The sequence below is a fragment of the Saccostrea echinata genome, unplaced genomic scaffold (assembly GCF_033153115.1).
Source record: "Saccostrea echinata isolate AGI-Se365-2 ecotype Australia unplaced genomic scaffold, CSIRO_AGI_Sech_v1 ptg000023l, whole genome shotgun sequence".
Classification (NCBI taxonomy): domain Eukaryota; kingdom Metazoa; phylum Mollusca; class Bivalvia; order Ostreida; family Ostreidae; genus Saccostrea; species Saccostrea echinata.
In genome coordinates this window covers 843,746-865,337 of record NW_026889772.1, presented here as the reverse complement: position 1 = coordinate 865,337, position 21,592 = coordinate 843,746, and the positions used below count along the sequence as shown (strand labels likewise).

At 32.9% G+C, this 21,592-nt stretch overlaps 1 protein-coding gene across 1 annotated transcript; it reads right to left on the bottom strand.

Moving 5' to 3' along the window:
• Positions 1-11,341: 11,341 nt before the first annotated feature.
• On the bottom strand, positions 11,342-12,994 carry LOC133191570 (collectin-12-like). Its single transcript, XM_061327317.1, has 3 exons — positions 12,760-12,994; positions 11,683-11,865; positions 11,342-11,547 (listed from the first exon to the last, which is right to left on the bottom strand). The coding sequence occupies exons 1-3, from the start codon at positions 12,992-12,994 to the stop codon at positions 11,342-11,344; spliced, it is 624 nt and encodes a 207-aa protein (XP_061183301.1).
• Positions 12,995-21,592: the final 8,598 nt, after the last annotated feature.

The window sequence follows — 21,592 nt, the reverse complement described above, 5'->3', positions numbered from 1 at the left end:
GTGTACATGATTGATTGATTGGTTGATTGTATATGTTGTTTAACGTCCCATTCGAGAATTTTTCACTCATATAGAGACGTCACCATATACCGGTGAAGGGCTTCAAATTTTGACCTTTACTCGATACTCAGGGCCATTGAGCAGTGAGGGATTATTATCGTGCCAACGCCAGCCGTGACACGGGGCCTCGATTTTTAAGGTCTCATCCGAAGGACCCGCAACTTTCACTTCAAAGTGCAGAGCGCATGGCGAAGGAACAGTTGCTACCCATTTTTTATCGACTTGGGTCAGTCGGGGCTGAGATTCGAACTCACGACCTCCCGATCATGGAGCGAGCGCTCTATCCATTGTGTACATATATGTATTATGCTTCATTTTTAGATCAATGGATTACATTAACATGCAAAGACTTTGAAGAATTTTAAAAATCCTGAGCTTGTCTGTCGTGTAACTTATTTTGTAGACTATTTGTCTTGTTACAAGTATTCAACATTTTGATAGAACAAAGATGTCTGGTTTGCAATCCTTTAGTAGAGACCTTTTCTTTTGTTGTCCATAAAAAATATCTCTTTATCTGCTTTATTTCATAATTTCATATCTTCATTTAGAGTCAAAATCAGCAAGCATCAAGCATTTAGTTAAAAAATGTGGAAAGTGGAATAAAAATAAATTTGGTAAAAACTTCTGTAAAAATTTCAGAACAAAGGGTATGATAAAAAAAGCAACTAAAAATGATTTTGCGCATTGTTGCTTTGGAAACCACGCGCGTTTCAGAGAGCGTGCTTTGCACTTTAGAATAACACTATAATTTATATTTCTGTAGGTAAATTTCTATTACTTTTCTTTAAAAATGCTTATTAAATCATTTTTTATTCATATAAATACACTCTTGTTTAACCACTATTAATTATTGAAATTCTCCTCACCTTTTGATAAATATAGTAGTTTTTCGAGGTTAATTTTGCTTCAATAAACCAGCCATATGCAAAATTGAAGCACTTTATAAAAATCTACAACCGCATTGAAGCCTATCAACATAAAACATTTATTTTACAGCTTTTGTTCTAGAGGAATCAAGAAAAAAATCCATAAGCAACTTAAACATCTATGTATAAAAACCGATTTATAATAATTCAAAACCGATCCGTAACTTTCTGTCACTTTTATTTCGAATTATCTCCCTTTTGGTATAGCTCTCTAACATAGGAGGTAAAAACGGTGTTTTGCTTAGACTGTTTTCAATGACAATGCACAGAGGACTAGCAGAAAATTACACACTTAGAGCGGACTAGGCCTCTGTTTTGGCGTCATTATGATTTTAATAATTTAATTTCGATAATGTTAGTATTTTGCATTTTATAAGTATAAGAAAAGAGATTGATGTTGAAATGTAAAATAATTGGTCAGTCACCTCATTGTACCCCAAATTATAGAGTCTAATTATAATGTGATTTTCACGGTATGCATATTACCATAGTCACTCCCTAGCTTATGATAATTAGTAGGGTAACCTAGATCAAAGCTCGTTGCAAAGCACGGAGTAGGTCTTCCGTTGGAGCTGCGGACGGCTAGGGTCAAGGTCATTACACTTTCTTTAGTAAAAAGCAATCTCGAATGAAGTATAAACTTCCAATGTTTCACCAGTAGAAAGACGGTAGACAAATTTACAGTTTCTCTTATGTTTTTCTTGAACTAGGAGGAATGACCTTGGGTCAAGACCATTACACACCCTCGGATCATTATCAATCTTTGTTCCAAGTATGAGCTTCCAGTTTCTCCATAACAAAGTTATAGCCCGGGCAAACTTGCTTGGACAGAAGGACAGCTAGACAAATGGACGGACAGATGGACAATGTGATTACTAAATACCCCCAAGCGGGGAAGATAAATTCCTATGCTAAATTTTGATCACCATTCTGGTCACAATAATCTCCCTGTGGTCAAGATTTGAAAAAAAAAATGAATCTATACTATGCCAGGAAGCTTTCATATAAGTCTTCGTCATTCTGCCCATTGGTTCTTGAAAAATATGTTTTCAAATGAACCAACCCAATCTTTACTCTTTATAAAAAATAGGTAGTGCCTTTCTCTCGGAATTCATTTGCGTCTGTAAAACTCCACCCTCACTTACACTTACCTGAGTAAAACCAAGGATTGTAAACTTTGGCTCTGAAAGAAAGCATCTTATTTATTTCGGGGAGGGGGATACGTATAGTGATGAGAGGAAATTTAATAACCTATTAGTTCATTCAATATGAAAGATTGTTTGGAATATTTGTTTACATTTGGACGGCCTGCGTACTAATTTATAAACATTAGTTAATGTCAACAAAGAACCAAATTAATATTTGTTAGATAAATTAAATAATTATTTAACTGTTTGAGGTTTATATCATATAATGTATTTGTAAGAACCACTTTATTTATAAAACATTTTCGACCTATGGTTGCCCTATTTTTAACAGGCTGTTTAGTTACATATTTTTATCAATATTAGCGAAGTGCAAAATATGCGAAATTGGCCAATGCAGACGTTTTAAAAAATTCTGGTCCTGATCTAAAACACGTTGACAAACCCAAACCACGCAGTGAAATGAAAAAGTTTGTTCATTGAAGATACTTTAAAATGTCCGACATTTTTCAAACACGTTCGGTATAATTTACTAATCTCTTTTTTCGTTTAGGAGGAACGCATGGACGAAGGATAAAAGAAAAAAGTGCTGATTGTACAAGTACATATCACAGCTATCGTGTACTCGGATTTAATCCCAAATCCTTCGTTATTTGTGATTTTATTTTCACTTTTTGATCTCAGACGGACATTCATTTATTTCTAGTTTTTTTTATTTAAAGTCAATGATTTTATAAAGACATATTTTTTTTATTTTTCTGGGTTTTTTTTACTTCCTTGTGATTTGCACGTTTGCTTTGTACACAAGTGTGTGTACATACCGCTATTCATACGCGCTCTCAGTGAGATCAGAGAAAACAAGGTGTCCCCCAGCAATTTATTTCTTATTATGAAAACACTCAATTAAAACATATTAGGTGAAAATAGAATTTAGAATATATGTGATGTCACCAACCGTAATGATGACTGACCAGGAGGACTTTAATAACACGTTACACTGTATCAGCTTAGCGGATCGATAATTTAAGTACTTCAAAATGAACGGTAAATCAATAATTAAAAAAACAATTTTAATTTAATTGATATTATATTGTAGAGACATTGATAAATGGTAAGTCAATAATTAATAAACAATTCTAATTTAATTGATATTTATTGTAGAATATGGAGAAACATGCACTAGGGAATTTCCTATTTTCTTTCTATTCTGATAGCTCGGAATGTATATGTTTTGGGTGTTCTTCCATATAAATATTTACGAACATGTAAGCTTAAAGTCGTGTCATGGGAATATTCTGTTAATTAGACGAAATAAAGGAAAGCATAAGTTTATCATTCTGTAAAATACAATCATAAGTTAGGTAGAAATTAATGCAAACTCAAAAAGTACTTTATTTTATTTTCGATTTTCCTGACAATTGGAAATGTCACATCCACTTACAATTATACATAAGTTTTGTGATCTTGAAACAAACAACTCGATAAATTGTTTCCTAAAAATGCAAACCTAGTGGCTTAGCCGGCATTCAAAATGCAAAAGTCAAAATAGAATTTGAAACGAACAAATGTACAGATATTATACCAAGACAAGAAAGTTTGAACTTTTCTGCCAGTGTCCTTGAACTTGCAAGAAAGACCATGGGTCAAGATCATGACAAACTCCTGAAATATAAGCAATCTCTGTATCAAGTAAGAGATTTCAGTGATTTTCTATTTAAAAGTGACCTTGAATTTTCCAGAATAACCTTGGGTCAAGATCGGGACAAACCCTCGTTATCAATCAATCATTCTTTTAAGAAAAGGCTTCCAGTGATCCCCCCTTAATAATATTTAGCCAAGACAGGAATTTTACAACTCTTTCTGCCAGTGACCGTGAACTTGCCGGAATGACCTTAATTAATTTAAAATCATCTCAAACCGGCGGATCATAAGCAATCTTTGTACCAAGTTTGAGTTTCCAAAGTTATAGCACAGATAGTAATTTTACATTTTTCTGTCAGTGACCTTAATTTGCTAGAATAACCTTGTGTCAAGGCACACCACCGGATTATAAACAATTTCTGTACCAAGTTTGAGCTTCCCGTCATTCTCCATTACAAAGAAATATGTGGAGATAACGAACAGTATTCGAGTTCAAAAGTCCATTAAACATTACAAAATATGAGCAGAGCAAACACGGACCTCTAAAACTTCAAAGGTGGGATCAGGTGCAATGGAGGAGTGAGCATCCCATGCATTGCCGACCGGTCACACCCGCTGTGTGCTCCTTGTCTTGAGCGGGAAATAACGGAAAAATCCGTCGACAATTCAATGTGTATATAATGGCCTAACAAATAGTATGAAAAAAGTCAGCCAGCATTTGACTTAATGATAGATTGTATATGCTGACAAGGTCATTGTATCGACCATAGAACTTACGAAATGATGACTTTAAACGAGACAGTTGATATTCTTGTTTATCAACTTGTTTGTCAATAACTTGCCTCGTTTTAGAAATTGTTCATAAGCAAAGCATGCTCTGGCGTATTGAATTAACTGAGAGATATAAACCCCGTATGCAGGTAATAAGGGTATATTGCTGCATAAGTAAGGGAAGTTGACGATTGAAAAGTTTAAGTCATCACGTTTATCATAAAGCTTGGTTGTTAGATTACCATTAACGTCTTTTTCTAATAAAATATCCAAATATCAAACAGATGTGTCAGACTCTGTGGTATCTTTTATCTCAAGCTCATCGGGATATATCGTGTCGACATAAGAACGGAAATAATGTACTTGACCAGCAAAATATTCAACATACGGTCTAATAAATGTAATTTTAGCAATTATATAGTAGAATCTATATAGGTTAGCAGCACTTTTCACAAACTACAAAGAGTGTTGAAAATAATTATAAATTAAACTTAGATTTTTAATTTGGTTATGCCCTTGCAATATTGGAATTTATAGATGACCTCAGTACTGCAGGTATATTTGCTAAAATCACTTGACTGCCACTTTACGTGACAAATCTAAATAAGAAATATAAACGTCCTCAACATGTAGTTTTCAGCCACATTAATTTGTCCGATAATACTAAAGGCCACAAAGAATCGCCCATCTTTGTAAAGAATGTATTTTCTGTCTAAAAAATTCGCCGATATTTCCATTTGGGACCTTAACTGACATATCCTGTAAAAGTGTCGGATAGATTATGATTTTTTTTTAAACTAAGTTATGAATATAGAAGATATAATTTGTTAATATTTTTTAAATCTAGTTATGGATTTAAAAAAAAAAAAACAAGTTACAGTAGGAAAATAGGCAATTGTATTTTTTAAGAAATTGATATGAAATTTTGAAAAAATAAACTTGCTAATTTGCGAAATTGGACCAATCCCGATCAAAATTAAACAAGGCACCTGATCCCACCTCTGATGTTTCCAGGGATCCGTGTATTTTCTCTGTTTACGATAACTTTTATTAACTGAATTTATGAGATTGATAATTATTCGTTATCTCTCTGTTACAGCAGTGGCCTGTCTCAATTTAAAAGGTGTTCGTACTCAGATCATGGTCTTGAGTATCAGGTTCGGAGACATAAACATCATATGCAGGTGATGTTGTAATATTAGTAAATAATTTAATTTTGTTTGTATTCTAGCCTCTGATTGGTTAATATCCAAAAAGGAACACAGATTATTTCTGTATAACCTGGTTTGGTATGGGGACACCCCCCCCCCCCCCAACAACCAGCTGAATCATCTGTATCCATACAATTTCCAGTCCTCGGGATTCATGGAAAATTCCAGATTTAATAAAAGTACCTTTACTTCAAACAATAATTCCATCTTACCACATGTAAACAAACAACAAGGTTGCTAGGCCTATGTATGTTTTTACCTCCCCTCGCTTCCCATCACTTCCGTTACTTCCGTTACTACGGTTGTATTATTGAGCGGCATATTTGAACTAATAAAAAGTAACGAAATCTTACACCCATAGTTATTTAATGATTTTAAAATCCCCTTTGCGGATTATAAAGCTTAAACTGACCCAAACCAGGTTATACTCGAATAATTTGGCCAAGAATTAGAGTCATTCCTAAAATAAATAAATAAGGAAAGATGACGATGGAAAAACTGAAGTCATTTTGGTTGTCAAAATGTTTAGTTGTTAGTTGGCCTTGATCCTTTTAGTCAGTAAAACATCCAAATAAGAAACAGATGTGGCGGACTCCGTAGTGTCTTTTATTTCGAATTCTGAGGGATATATAGAGTCAACATATGAATAAAAGTAACCTATGTAATTAAATTGATTTTTAAAAAAAAAAAAAAAAAAAAAAGGACGATGTATATTAATGTCGAGTTGAAGGCCTCAACAACAGTTTTTTTTTCTCATTTAGAAGTTTTTGAATAAATTCTGCTTGTTAGGAATATATAAACAAATCAGCTAATAATGTAGCACAATTAGTGCCCATCGCATTTCCAACAGATTGTTGAAAGATTTGGCCCCAAAGACTGCATAGATGTTATCAATGAGGATCTTTGGAATCCTTTTAATATCAATCTCAGAGTACTTGTGTGTAGAATGAAAATGATTTTTAACAAAGTAATTTTGCAAATGACCAATAACAAGGTATCTATGATATCAAAAAGCATAATTAACCGTGAGGAATAGTTTTTAAGTGTAGAAAAGTCAAATGTGTTGATGGTACTGAATTTTGTGATTTTAAAAATTTCTAAAAGTTCTGGGGTTTTGAGAATCCCCATATGATTTACACCACTTCTTTTATATGCTGTAGTACAGTATGTCTGAAGTTTATCCCTCAAAGTAGTTAATATTTTTGTGAGGATTGAAAATTGATCAACGATGATAAAATGATCAACGAAAGATTCTGTAATCAATTGAAAATGTATCGTACAATACTTATATAGGTGGTAGGAAGTTAAAAACTTGCATTCGTGCGAATTTGCATACTGGTGATATTCGGAAAACCTATTAAGTGAAATTATTTTTAAAAAAATTTGTGTGGAGGTTTTGATAATGAAAAGCATCATGTTTTAAGAAATTAAGCCGTAGAATTTCGATATCCAACAAATTTTCAAAGGTGGGGGAAAACTTTTGTGAAATATGAAAATAACGAACAGTATTCAAGCTCAAAAGTCCTTTGATACAATACAAAGTAGGAGCAGAGCAAACCTCACCTCAGTATTTCCATCGTCAACTTTCCTTATCTATATTATTATATTCCGCTATCACCTGCATTTGGTGTTTATGTTCCCCAACTTCGATACTCAAGTGCATGCTCTGATACGATCAATTTTCAAACCGAGGCAGGCTACTGACAGATAAGCTGATATTACAAGGATTTCAACAACATCGTTTTAAGTCGGCATTATGTAAATTCTATGGTGATTATAATGAGCTGTTTAGCAAATATATTCTATTATTAGGTTGTATTTTGACTGACATATTGCATATCAATTGTTATGTATCTTTTATACTAAATTTGACTACGGAATGTTCCGTCTACCTGATCAATACCTAAGGATCACGACAATTGTGACCGGTCGACAGGGGATGCTTACTCCTCTTAGACACCTGATCCCACCTCTGGAATTTCCAGAGTTCCATGTTTTATCCCCTGTTCACGGATTTGTATTGTTTGTAGGTCTTCTTTTTTTTTTAGATCGAGCACTGTTCGTTTTCTTCACCTTTTTCATTGTATATTTTTTTACAGAAATTGTATTTTGCAATAGTTTACAGTGGCTGTATATTTTTCTGAAGAAATTGTACTTCCCAATACTTTACAAAGGTTCTATGCTTTCCTTTTGTGCAGAAACTGTACTTCTGTGGAGAAATGTTGCGTTGGTTGCTACTAAAATATCATACAATATATGATTTTCATCAAAGTTTGTTTTCCTGATATACCTAATAAGTAAAACTTGATAGAATATCTGAGAGAGAAAACTATTTTTTGAATAAGCAATGGTGATATTTTACAAACACAAGTAAAAATCTGTATATAGTTCAAAATATATGTTAGTAGTAACATGGCCAAGTCATGTTCTCGAATCAAAGCTTTATTGTAATTTGATTTAAAACAAAAAACATATGTAGCTATATATCTTTGGTAACAAGTCTATGGGAATTTTAATGATTTTGATTAATGAGATTTCATGATGAACCAATGGACTGGGGTCGGAATTTTAATAAACTTGAATTTACATAACATGGGCTTTTACACATATGTCAATCAGACTTAATATTATTTGCTGTTCTTAAACAACGCTTCCCCCATACTGAATACAGCATTATTTATTGGAAAAATAACCCAAGTAAAAGACAAACGGGATGACTTCAGCTTTACCATCGTCAACTTCCCCCATTTATTTAATATTTCATTATCATCTGCATGTTGTTTATGTCTCTCAATTTATTCGATTTTCTTTATTTTTAATAACTATAAAATATATGTGTGTGATAGTGAAATATTCCAAAATATGAAAGGGACAACTGACACTGACGGGATAGTTGAATCAATCCTATTGTCATATAATTCAGTTGATAGTTGCTATTAACGTTTTTGGTCAGTTAAACATGAAACTGTTAAACAGATGATACACACTCCGTAGTGTCTTTCATTTCGAGATCACTGGGATATATCGAGTCGACATATGAATGAAACAACCAATATTAATTGACAGAACGTGGACGACATATCTAAATATCGATTGGAAGTCTTCGGCAAGACCTTATTTTTTCTCATGAAGAAGTTTTTGGATATTTTTTTAATAAGAAAAACAAGAGGTAGCATGTTTTGATATCAAAGTACATAAATTTGTGTAAAGAATCAGAGTGATTTTAACAAAGTAATATAGTAGAGGACCAATCACAAGATATGAAAATTTCAGGGTTCCAGCTTTATTGATGAAGCAGCTGTCTATAATGTCAGAAAGCCTAACCCTAAATATACAGTGAGAAATCATTGCATAAAGTGTATAAAAAGTCATACATTTTGTATTCTTAATTTGGGGGGGGGGGAGGGGGGATCTGTGATTTTAATTTTCTACAAGCTATTTGGAGTTTTTAGAATACAAATGATTTACACAATTTCTTGAATACGTAGCAAAGCAAATAATTTTTTTATAATAAAGATAGGGGCTTTGTAGAATATTTGCTGGACTCTGCAATCTAAAATTGTTTTATGGATTCTTACAAAGTTTTCGAATCTAGAATAGATACGGTAAATCAAAATTACTTCCGTTTTCTGGTATGTTAAAAGTATTTAAAACTGAACATGATATTGATGATTGTATTCTTTGAATAGTAACAGTGAGTATAAGATGAAATTCCAGACGTGGAATTAAAGTTCTTTTAAAATATAGTTTTAATAATTAGCATTAAAAAGCATTATAACAAGCCTTCAGCTGAAACCATAACTTTTCCTCGTGTCATCTTTATTATTTTCTTTTATCACTTCCAGTTTACTGAAAACGGAATTAAAGATGGTATGCATTTTCCTTCTAATTGTCTAATACAATTTTTTAACAAACTTCTTAAACATTTCATTGATTCTGAAAAAGTGTCTAGGTCTTCCCCTTCATATTTATTTCATGACTTATCATGGCCATGCTGTTCTTGAGAGGAAGGTTTTTGTTTGTATTATCCCTTTATAGTTTTCCCTCTTATTCTAGTCCTTTCCTACCCCAGGGGAGGGGCATGATCTGAAAATACTTGATTCTGGGCTGGCGGAAAAGGTTTGCATATTATCAAGACTATGTTTTGAAGGGGTTTTTTTTCCTGTACGTTTTTATTTGAAAAACACGTCAGTCAAAATCTGACCCAATGATTATACTCAAAGCAGGCTGTTGAGTATCGAATAGGTTTGGAGACGTAAACACAATATGCACGTGAAAGCGGAATACATGTTACTGCATAAACGATGGAAAAGCTGAAGTCATTTCGTTTGTTATACAAATCTGTTGTTAGTTGCGCTTATCGTCCATTGTAGTAAAACATCCAAATATGAAACAGATGTGGCAGATTCTTCGGTGTCTTTTATATCAAGTTCACTGGGATATATCGAGTAGACATATGAATTTAAGGAACTATTGTTAATTGATAAAACGTCGTCGATATATCTGAATGTCGAGTTGAAGGACACAGCAATTGTTTTCTTCTTCTCATGTAGAAGTTTCTAAATAAATTCTGCTTCATATGAATATAATAACAGGTCGGTTATAAATGAGCACAATTAATGCCAATCAGAATTCCAACAGCTTGTTGGAAGACCCGGTCTCCGAAGACTACAAAAATCTTGTCGCTAAGGAACTTAAGCATCCTTTTAATACCAACTTCAGAGTACTTTTGTGAAGAATCACCACAGAGTCTCACACATCTGTTTCATGTTTGGAAATTTTACTAGCAAAAGATGCTAATGCATGGTAATCTAACAACCAAGCTTTATGATAAACGTGATGAATCTAACTTTAAAATCATCAACTTCCCTTACTTATGCAGCAATATACCTTCATCACCTGCATATGGGGTTTATATCTCTCAGTTGATTCGATACGCAAGAGCATGCTCTACGTATGAACATTTTCTAAAACGATGTAAATTTTTAACAAACAAGTTGTTGAAACAAGAATATCAGCAGTCTCGTTTAAAGTCGTCATTTCGTATGTTCTATGGTCGATACAATGACCTTGTCAGCAAATACAATTTATCATTAAGTCAAATGCTGACTGACGTTTTTCATACTTAATGTTAGGTCATTATTTACACACTGGATTCTCGACGGTTTACCGTTATTTCCCGATCAGGACAAGGAGCACACGGCGGGTGTGACCGGTCGGCAGGTGATAAGTAAGTAAAGAATATATATATATATATATATATATATATATATATATATATATATATATATATATATATATATATATATATATATATATATATATTCCAAAATGTTAAAAATTAACGGTCGATGGAAAAAACTTCGATCAAAAGGCTCAATTGAGCCTTTGATTCAGGTGAGCTATATAAGTGTATAGGAGTTTTACTTTTATATCAAATAAAATCATTACAAATAAATAGTGAATAGACAGTAGAATGACCCTAAATTTAAGACAAGGATATCCTATTTCAAAGACAATGAAATTTTGTCAGAAATAAAATATATATAAATGTTTACAATTAACTAAAGTCATACTGTCTTTACTGCTATTCACAGAAGAAATGTCTTGTATCTGAACAAATTATATCGTCCAATCCTCCAACAGGACACCAGGCGTCTAGCTTCATGTCAAGTCCTACACAAGGAGAATCGCCATCCGGTTGGCCGGGGCACCAGTTTTGTGTAATAGGAGAACCTGATTTCCAGCTGTATGAGTTCTCTCTTTCTCTTCGTGCATATAAGTGAATCCAGACTAAATTTTGAATAGATGAGAAAACCAATAATCCCAATAATCTAAAGAAGTCTTTTGCGATGCTATATTTTCAACAATGGAAAGTGTTTATGATTCTATAAATTAGAACGCTTGTAGATTTTCAAAATAACTTACAATATCCCATCATATTCATCAAATCTTTCACAAACTGGAATTTTGCTGGAGTCTCCATGCTGATAAGAGTTTTAGACACTGATTGACAAGTAGTATTAGCGTCGTAATAGTTCAGAGTTGTCGGGGGAAGCCAGATGCACTTCTGAATTTCTGGGAACCATTCATCCAGTCCAGAAACACAATCTTAATTCAAATAAGTTTTTAGGTTAAGTAATCATTTCTACTATTCAAATTTAATTTTAAAGCAACCGCTTATAAACTGCATCTATAAGTCTAAGCAGCTATCACTTCTGCGAACAAAACATAAAATAACTAGAAATAGAAGTCGATAAGGGAAGAGTATATATATACAAAAACACGAAAACATGAAAGAGTCCAATACTCTTAACCAATCTTAAGAGTTTGATTAACAGCATTATAAGCGTGATTAACTTCATAAAAGTCGCCCGCGTGGCGCAGTGGTTAGAGCGTTTGCTCTAGAGTCGCGGAGTAAGGAGTTGATCCTTACGTCGCGGGTTCGAAACCCACTGTGGGACGTGGAGACCGGTCCTTCGGATGAGACCGTATAAACCGAGGTCCCGTGTCGCAGTAGGTGCTGGCACGAAAAAGATCCCTCACTGCTCAATGGCTCTGAGTGTCGAGTATAGGTCAAAATTTGCAGCTCTCCACCGACAAGTGGTGGCGTCTCCATATGAGTGAAAAATTCTCGCGAGGGACGTTAAACAACAATAAACAAACAAACAAATACAATAAAACCATGTATATTCACATTGTATGGGACTTATAGATTAACAAACCAGCAATAACTTTATTCTTAAACGATTTCTTTTTTGCTTGTTAGTTTCGCGTTACAGCAATTTACACTAATATTGATATAATGTATGGACTATATCTGTTTCATATATATCATATAATATTGTAAAGACCAAATTGTCTAATATAATTTTGTTACACTTGAAAGAAAAGACTATAGTTTACTCATTTTCAACTGAATAAAATCTGCTTTAGTGAACTAGACCGTGCGATTGTGTTTTACATGGATTTTTTTATGGGATAAGAACACAGTTTTTTACGTACGCTGTGGCATTAATTGAAAGAATTTGTTCCCTATACCGGATCCAGTGGCCCTGCAATTCTCTTGCTGGTAGAAGTTACACATTTCAGTAAGTCCATTATACTGGAATGTTCTACAACTTGATTTCTGTTGACATTTGACGGCACAGTTTATGAGACTAGAAACATGTATTGTATCCATGGCAAATTCAACAACATCTTGGTCTGTCAAACGAGGGATAATGGACCAGATATTCATGGTATTTGCATCTACAGAAAACAAACAAAGGAAAGTTTCCAGGAGCATATGTTATACTTCTTTTTTCAAAATCTTGATCAACAGTATTAATAATTTTTCCTTTTGCATAGTAAAGTTTACAATATCAATATAGAGATTTCTTTTATCATTCATTCATAAAAAAGCCTGACTTCTGATGTTGTCATTAAAACTTTAAAAAACACAGATATCAAGTCGTAGTATATTGTGTTTATATTATAAAACATATTGCCTGAAAACATTAAAAAAAACAGTTGCTGTTTTGCAAATATTTTTATTATTATGCAAAAAAAAAATAATATATTGAAAGTCGGGACATGTTTTTGAAACACTCTGTTTTATATCTTGATAACGATTATAATGATACCCAAACTTTTCCGACAAGTATATAACAGGCATACCCTAACAAAAAAATACTATAGTTAACTATAGTGATAACTTTGACACTATGAAAACTTTGATTTACTAAAGTGATAACTTTGACACTTTGATTTACTATAGTGATAACTTTGACACTTCGATTTACTAAAGTGATAACTATGAAAACTTTGATTAACTATTGTGAAAACTTTGATTTACTATAGTGATCACTATGAAAACTCTGATTAACTATTGTGAAAACTTTGATTTACTATAGTGATCACTTTGACACTTTGATTTACTATAGTTAACTATAGTAAACTATAGTTAACTATTGTTAACTATATTATTTTTTTTGTTAGGGTACATAAATGCAATGCGTCTTTCATTAGTTTGATACAAAAGCATACAATTAGAAATCCATTGCTTCTAAACGGCTTTGAATAGTATATATAAATTTAATTTACCTCAATGCCTATGAAAACCATACACAAAATGCAAAGTTTCTAAAAGTTTAGTATGATAATTATACACAAATTCAATGCTTCAAAAAGTCTATCAAAAGTATCACAGTCAAATTCAATGCTTCTAAAAGTCTATCAAGCATACTAAACGTCAATGCATTTAAAAGTCTATGACAGGTATACACATAAATTCAATGCTTCAAACTGGTCATGGTAGCCTAGTGGTAGGGCGTTCGTTTCGTTATTGGGAGGCACGGGTTCGATTCTCGTTCGCCGCGCCGCGTCAAACTTAAGACATAAACATAGGTAGTGACTGTTCTTTCGCCAAGCGCCCGGCATGAAAATTGAAGGTCACGGGTCTTTCGGATGAGTCCTTAAACACCGAAGTCCCGTGTCACGGTAGGCATTGGCACGATAAAGAACCCTCACTGTTCAATGGCCCCTAGTGCCGAGTATATGTCTAAATTTGAAGTCCATCACAGGCGTACGGTGACGTTTCTATTTGATTGAAAAATTTCTCGAATGGGACGTTAAACAACATACATGAAATATGTGTAGATAACGAACAGTATAGAAGCTCAAAAAAACCATTAAACATTACAAAATAGGAGCAGAGCAAACACGGACCTCTAAGACATCAGAGGTGGAATCAGGTGCCATGGAGGAGTGAGCATTCACTGTCGATCGGTCACACCCGCCGTGTGCTCAAGCAATCAATCAATGTTTCATCAGAAAACAGTGCGAAATATTCATATACACAATTAAAATGAAATACACATGTATATTAATTCCCTCGAGTTACTAAAATTAAAGCAATAAATTGAAAAATATCTTTAAAAGACATTTTTGTACTTACCTTTCAGATGTAAAGCCAGAATCAAAGATATAAAGCTCCAGTTTATTACTATCATTTCAATTTATGTTGTAGCTATCTTCTGAAATTGAAGTCGATAAATATCGATAAAAAAAACAACTTATTTTACCCAAAAAAAGTGTTACTATGTCCGAGAAATTTTCTTCTTCTTTTACTAATTAACAGATCAGGCCTTACAAAATTAATAACCGAATGCCAATAATGTTCATTGTCTTTCACATCATTTTTATTTTTAATTCATTTTGTTTTGATGAAAAGCAAAGTTTTCTCAAAGCTGGTTACAGTTTTTTTCCCTTCTAATTACAGTTTCTTTATTAACGTTTTCGATTTTTGACCGGAATATAAATTTTATCCTCCTTGTACAAGTAAAAATCAATATCAAAATGGATAGTTATTAGAGAAGAATCAATGAATTCTCCTTTGATACTAATCAGTAATTAAAATAAGTATTGAGAAAAAAACAGCCGTGCAAATATGCATGTAAACATTCCAATAGTAAAGAGTTAATTAAAAAACATAAAGTATTTACTTGACCATTATATCCTTGGCTTTTAGTTACATTCACAGCATCTTTAGGATTTAAATAGAACACCCAGGGGTAACACAAACCTTTGGACAAGTGCTAATGTACCTAGGATGTGTTCCCAGGTCAGGCTGGCACATTGTTGAATTATAACTTTGTTATCTAAGTTCTATTTCTTCATTTAAACCGTAATTTTAAGAGAACGTAACTTTTCGCTGTAGAGTCCTTTATATTCCAAAAACTATAAATATTTTTTTTTATGTTTACAGCATAATTATTTCACGTCTATAAAATGAGATAGTTCATGCACCAATAGCCTACACTATGCTACAAAAACGCATCTATTATTCATGCAAGTTTAAAACACGAATTTAATCACCAATTTTGTTCCTATGACATCTTGCAGAATGTTCAAATTTTTGAAGAAAAAAAACATATTTATAAAATTATTAATTCAAACATTTAAACACTAAAATAAATAAAAATGCTGAATACATCATTTCCAAAAATATATGAACAGCCATTGTTAATCACAGTTTTTATGCTGATGTCGATAGAGGGAGCCACAATTACGTATCAGTCTATTTGCCCCCCCCCCTCCCCCCTTATGACACCCAACTGGTAGACAGGTCTCTTCTCAGTAGTATTGTATACTATAATAAAAAATTTCATACAATTTTTAGAACGATTTTCAAAAATCATGCTCTCAGTATTTACATTTAGATACCGTAATACTAAAGAGTAGAGTAAAATTGATTTCTTTACATGATCGTATATGTTGTATTCAGTTTCACTTAAAGAGTTTAATCTACTCGTACATGACATTTTATGTTTATATATTCTATATGCTACCTAAGTAATCAGTAAATTTAAAGATTAAGTTTGATCATTTTATTTTTTATGGAACAAAAAGAAGCAACGTGTTTCCTTTGTATTTCGAATGAAAAAAAAAAGCTGCTTCTTTATTATTCCATAAGACACATTACCACATTCAAAAATCAGATGTTTCACATGTTCTATTTTCTTACAATGTACACACATACAAGATACGTACCTAATAACAAAAGCATTGTTACAAAGTATATTATTCAATAACTTGTAGCAGAATTGTACTTGTTTATCGTTCATATCTTTAATCTTACACTCATAAGTACATGTATTTCTCCAATTTGAATCCTTATATATTCCAACTCTTTTTTATAGATAATATTGCTTGAAAATAGGGTCTACAAAACTTTTTTCCAATAAGGTTTGTGCAGAAAAAAATAATTGTTATAATTTCCTAAAGGGAAATTGAAATTCATGACGATTTTTATTTTCATATCTTAAATTTGAAAGTTCGTATATTCTATGAATATAAATCATATACGGTACCAATTTTGATGCACCAGATGCGCATTTCGACAAATTGTGTCTCTTCAGTAATGCTCAAGCCGAGACGATGGAAATACAAAATATTTAAATAAAAAAGACTTGGAAGAGCTGAAAGAAGGTGCCAAAGACCAGAGCCAAATATACTTAGTGGTCGAGAGAAGAATCTTGTACTCACATAGCCAATTAGATTTGTCAGTTATATTGGGAAAATTGTCAAGTTGTCTAAAGTAGCATCAAACAAATCACATATGTACAAGATTCCAGATTTAATCCAATTACATAAGAAGATAGGTTTTCCTTTGTAGATTAAATTAAAATTATTCCAAATTGGCTGTTGCAAAATATCATCAGACGATCTTTCCTGAAAACTTAACTTAACAGTTTTACATTCGTTAAAACAACTTAAGTCTTTCTTTGCAAAATGGTGGCAAATGTATGCTTTTTAAACTTTCCATGTCCATTGTTGAACATTTTAAAAGAAAGGAGATACCAATTTTAAGGGTTTTTTGTACAAAATTTTTAAAATGTCGAGCAAGATACCTTTTGAATTAATCAATCATGGGATCCACGCTATTTTGATTTTAATTTACATTCTACATGTACATCGACTATAGATAGTTCACCTCGTGATATGTCACGGATCAATGTGTTCCGTTTAATTCTTGCTGTTTCCGCAAATAAAATTAAAAATTAATCTTTGTATTTTTTAACATAATTATTATCGGGAAGACATAAAATTGACGATGCATATATTAACTTAGAAATAGCAAGCGTTCGGATAATGCAAGGTTTATCAAACATAGTTATTAGTCCCCTACCAGTGAAACCGGAAGGGACTATAGGTTTTCTCTGAGTCTGTCCGTCCGTCCGTCTGTCTGTCTGTCTGTCTGTCTGTCTGTCCCTCTGTCTGTCTGTCAGTCTGTCCCACTTGGTTTTCCGTACTTTTTTCTAAACGCTTGCAGATATTAAGCTTATTTTTGGTACGTGTATGTATCTTGATGAGTTACAGACCAAGTTTGCATTTCGTTCCGCTTCAATGATTTTTGACGGAATTATGACCTTTTCAATTTTTCAGGGTTTTCCTCAATTTTTTTCTAAACGCTTGCAGATATTGAGCTGATTTTTGGTATGTGACTTTACCTTGATAAGTTATAGATCAAGTTTGCATTTCGTTCCACTTCATTGATTTTTGACGGAATTATGGCATTTTCAATTTTTAACGGGAACCAGATTACACTTGCCGGTAGGGGACTAGTATTGCTAATGCAATACTCTCAGAATGCTTGTTTTTTCTTCGTTTCCAAGACTCAATTTTTTTTCTATTTCATGTTAGATTCTCATCCAGTATTTTTTATTGTAGCATTCCTCTTTATCATGACCTAAATAAACACCTAAGCATCTTGAATAAGTTATGGTAGCATTCCTCCTGTTTTAGAATCATGACACTTAACTTTTTAAACCCCCACGTTTTACTGAAGAAAATGCAGCTAAAACAATCCGTTTTTTCCTTAAACTTCAATATGCCAACAAAGGAATTGACGCGGTTAATATAAATAATATTCTTAATCACAAAAGGGTCCAGTCTTGTATTCCACCATATTTCAAGTTAAAGACTGAACCTTGTATTTCCTACAAATATACATCGACTATTGCTTCCAAACCTTTTTATTACAAGAAAACTTTACAGGGCCTGGATATCGAATATCTGAAACATAATCCTCCATCGTGTTCATGTTCTTCTTCACCCTATAACTATAGTCCCGCTGGACACGTTATTACTGGTGCCGTAAATATAGTTAATAATGAGGACCTTAGATCATTAATTTTAAAAGGTCCTAAATTTAGGGAACCCCGATCCTTCAACTGGCGTCGGAATTTCATAAATATTATGGATTCTGTAGAGGATTACGCCAGGCGATGGTCCAGACATGAAAAAGAAGACCTTGACACTTTGTCAGGATGGATTAAATGTATCAGACGTATGTTAAAATCGCGCATTAAAAGATTGAGGGGCAATATGAGAACCATCTCTCCTTCTGTATTCAATAATCCAGAAGTGTAAAAAGAATTAGATAGATTACATGATCAGTACGTACTGGACCCTGCTGACAAAGCAGGTAACAACATTGTCTTTGTTCGTAAGGCTCATTATATTAAATGTATTTTAGAGGAACCTGGATTTAATTCTACGTTATAATCCAACTTATATTCATAGTTCCCATTCTAAGGAAGAAATTCTTCAAAATCATATGTCAGTTTTGAATATTTTTAATATTCCAAACAACCAAAATGAATTTGAATTACCATATCTGTATTGGATTCCGAAACTTCATAAAAATCCTTGCAAACATAGATACATAGCGGGTTCCAGTAAATGATCAACCAAGCCTCTTTCTTTACTCCTCACTAAGATATTAACAGTAGTGAAGGAGAAACTTCAAGAGTACTGTGCAACAATATATTCGAGAAGTGGTGTAAATCAGATGTGGATACTTAAAAATTCCAAGGAACTTTTGGAAAATTTGAAATCACAAGATTTTACCAAAATCAACAGCTTAAAAGCTCACGACTTTTCAACTTTATACACAACCATTCCCCATAAAATTAAAGTCCAGGCTTTTTGATATCATTGACAGCTGCTTTTCAATAAAAATGGAACTCGTAAATTTACTTACCTTGTCATTGGACATTTGCAAAATTATTTTGTTAAAAAACATTCTGATTGTACACACAAGTACTCTGAAGTTGACATTAAAAAGATGCTTGAGTTTCTGATTGACAATATCTATGTGGTTTTTGGAGACCAGGTCTTCCAAAAATCTATTGGAATTCCCATGGGTACCAGTTGCGCCCCATTATTAGCTGATCTGTTTTGTATTCATATGAAGCAGAATTTGTCCAAAATCTTCTACGTGAAAAGAAGAAAACAGTTGCTGTGGCCTTCAACTCGACATTTAGACATATCGACGACGTATTGTCAATTACAATGGCTATTTCCATTCTTATGTCGATACGATATATCCTGGTGAACTTGAGATAAAAGATACCACAGAGTCTGACACATCTGTTTCATATTTGGATATTTTACTTGAAAAAGACGTTAATGGTAATCCAACAACCAAGCTTTATGATAAACATGATGACTTTAACTTTTCAATCGTCAACTTCCCTTACTTATGCAGCGATATACATTCATCACCTGCATACGGGGTTTATATCTCTCAGTTGATTCGATATGCAAGAGCATGTTCTACGTATGTACAATTTATAAAACGAGGTAAATTATTGACAAACAAGTTGATGAAACAAGAATATCAGCAGTCTCGTTTAAATTCATCATTACGTAAATTCTATGGTCGATACAATGACCTTGTCAGCAAATACAATTTATCATTGAGTCAAATGCTGGCTGGCGTTTTTCATACTAATTGTTAGGCCATTATTTACAAACTGAATTGTCGACGGATTTTACCGTTATTTCCCGATCATGACAAGGAGCACACGGCGGGTGTGACCGCGGCAGAGGATGCTCACTCCTCCATTGCACCTGATCCCACCTCTCATGTTTTGGAGGTCCGTGTTTGCTCTGCTCCTATTTTGTATTGTTTAATGGACTTTTGAGCTTGTATATATTTCATTAATAAGTTCTCCAAACATTTATTCTTTCTTTTTAAATTCTTTATCACTATATTTGTTTCCTTTCTTCTTTTTTTTTAAACATGGCAAATATCACTCGTATTACATTGCGTATCGTTAAGACAAATTCATATAGCATAATAAATTCTTGTTTGAATTATAAACATACGTAAAGTTGAATACTACATTGATGTGAATTGTTAACTTATTTCCTCACCAATTTCTTGCAGCGAACACCACCTTTCACGAATTTTCGATAAACCAATGAGATGATACAATGACACAATATCCAGTCTAGTTTAATGAATTATAAACCTGAGGGGGCATCAGTGGCCGCATCATCAATAAATTAAAGGTAGTAAACATTGTTCCACAATACTGCACCAGAATATTGAAAAGAATTTGAAATAGTTATGTGTTTGGAACACACAAACAGAAAGATTCAGATCTGAGAGGGTAGGATTCTGATGATTGATAACTGAACAGTTCATACAAGTAATTCGGACTTGCATCGTAAAGCGGTTTATACAGTAAAACATACTTATTTACAACCAATTGTTCATGTATTGTAAGCCAATCAAAATTTTTCATTTTTCAAGGTTTAGATGGCGTGTCACAGGCAACATTTAGAACATGGAGCTGTCCGTTTCTGTTACTTGTGAATATCGAGGCTAGAGGTTGATGCATTACTCTCAATTTTTAAACATGCAGTAATCAATGACATTATGGAAACATAATAAAATAACTTGTATTTGGGATACGGAAGATATATTTCTTAATCTTGAGTAATACAGATGTGTTTATAGATATTAATTCACAAGCAGCATTATGTGTATATTAATCATGTTAATTTTAAGAGAATTATCAATATGGATTGCAAGATCTTTCATGTGTGAAACTCTCAAGACAATGACAAGTCAAGACAAATTTTAGATTTTGGCTGGTCAATTTTGACCGTCTTTTATGTGTGCTTATACATGCATTTAGTTTTACAACTGTTCCAAATCATCTGATTGTGATAGCGCCATGTTTCTATATTGCTTAATTAAGTCAGAGAATAACATATTTTGCATTGGAGAAGCATCACTGTCTGAAATGTTTCAGCATCATCAGCAAATAAGTCAATGTTTGAATTTTGGACGAGTAATGGGAGATCATTAATGTAAAATAACTCTAATATAACTCTAACGAAAACATATAGGATATAGTTTCAACTACATGTGTAAAGTTTATCTAAGTAAATACTAGTAGTGTCAAAGTTTTTATTTCTAAGAAATTCAAGTCAATTGTAATATTCTAATTACTTCAATTTTTATTTGCTTTTTTTGACGAAACGTGATATTTGTATA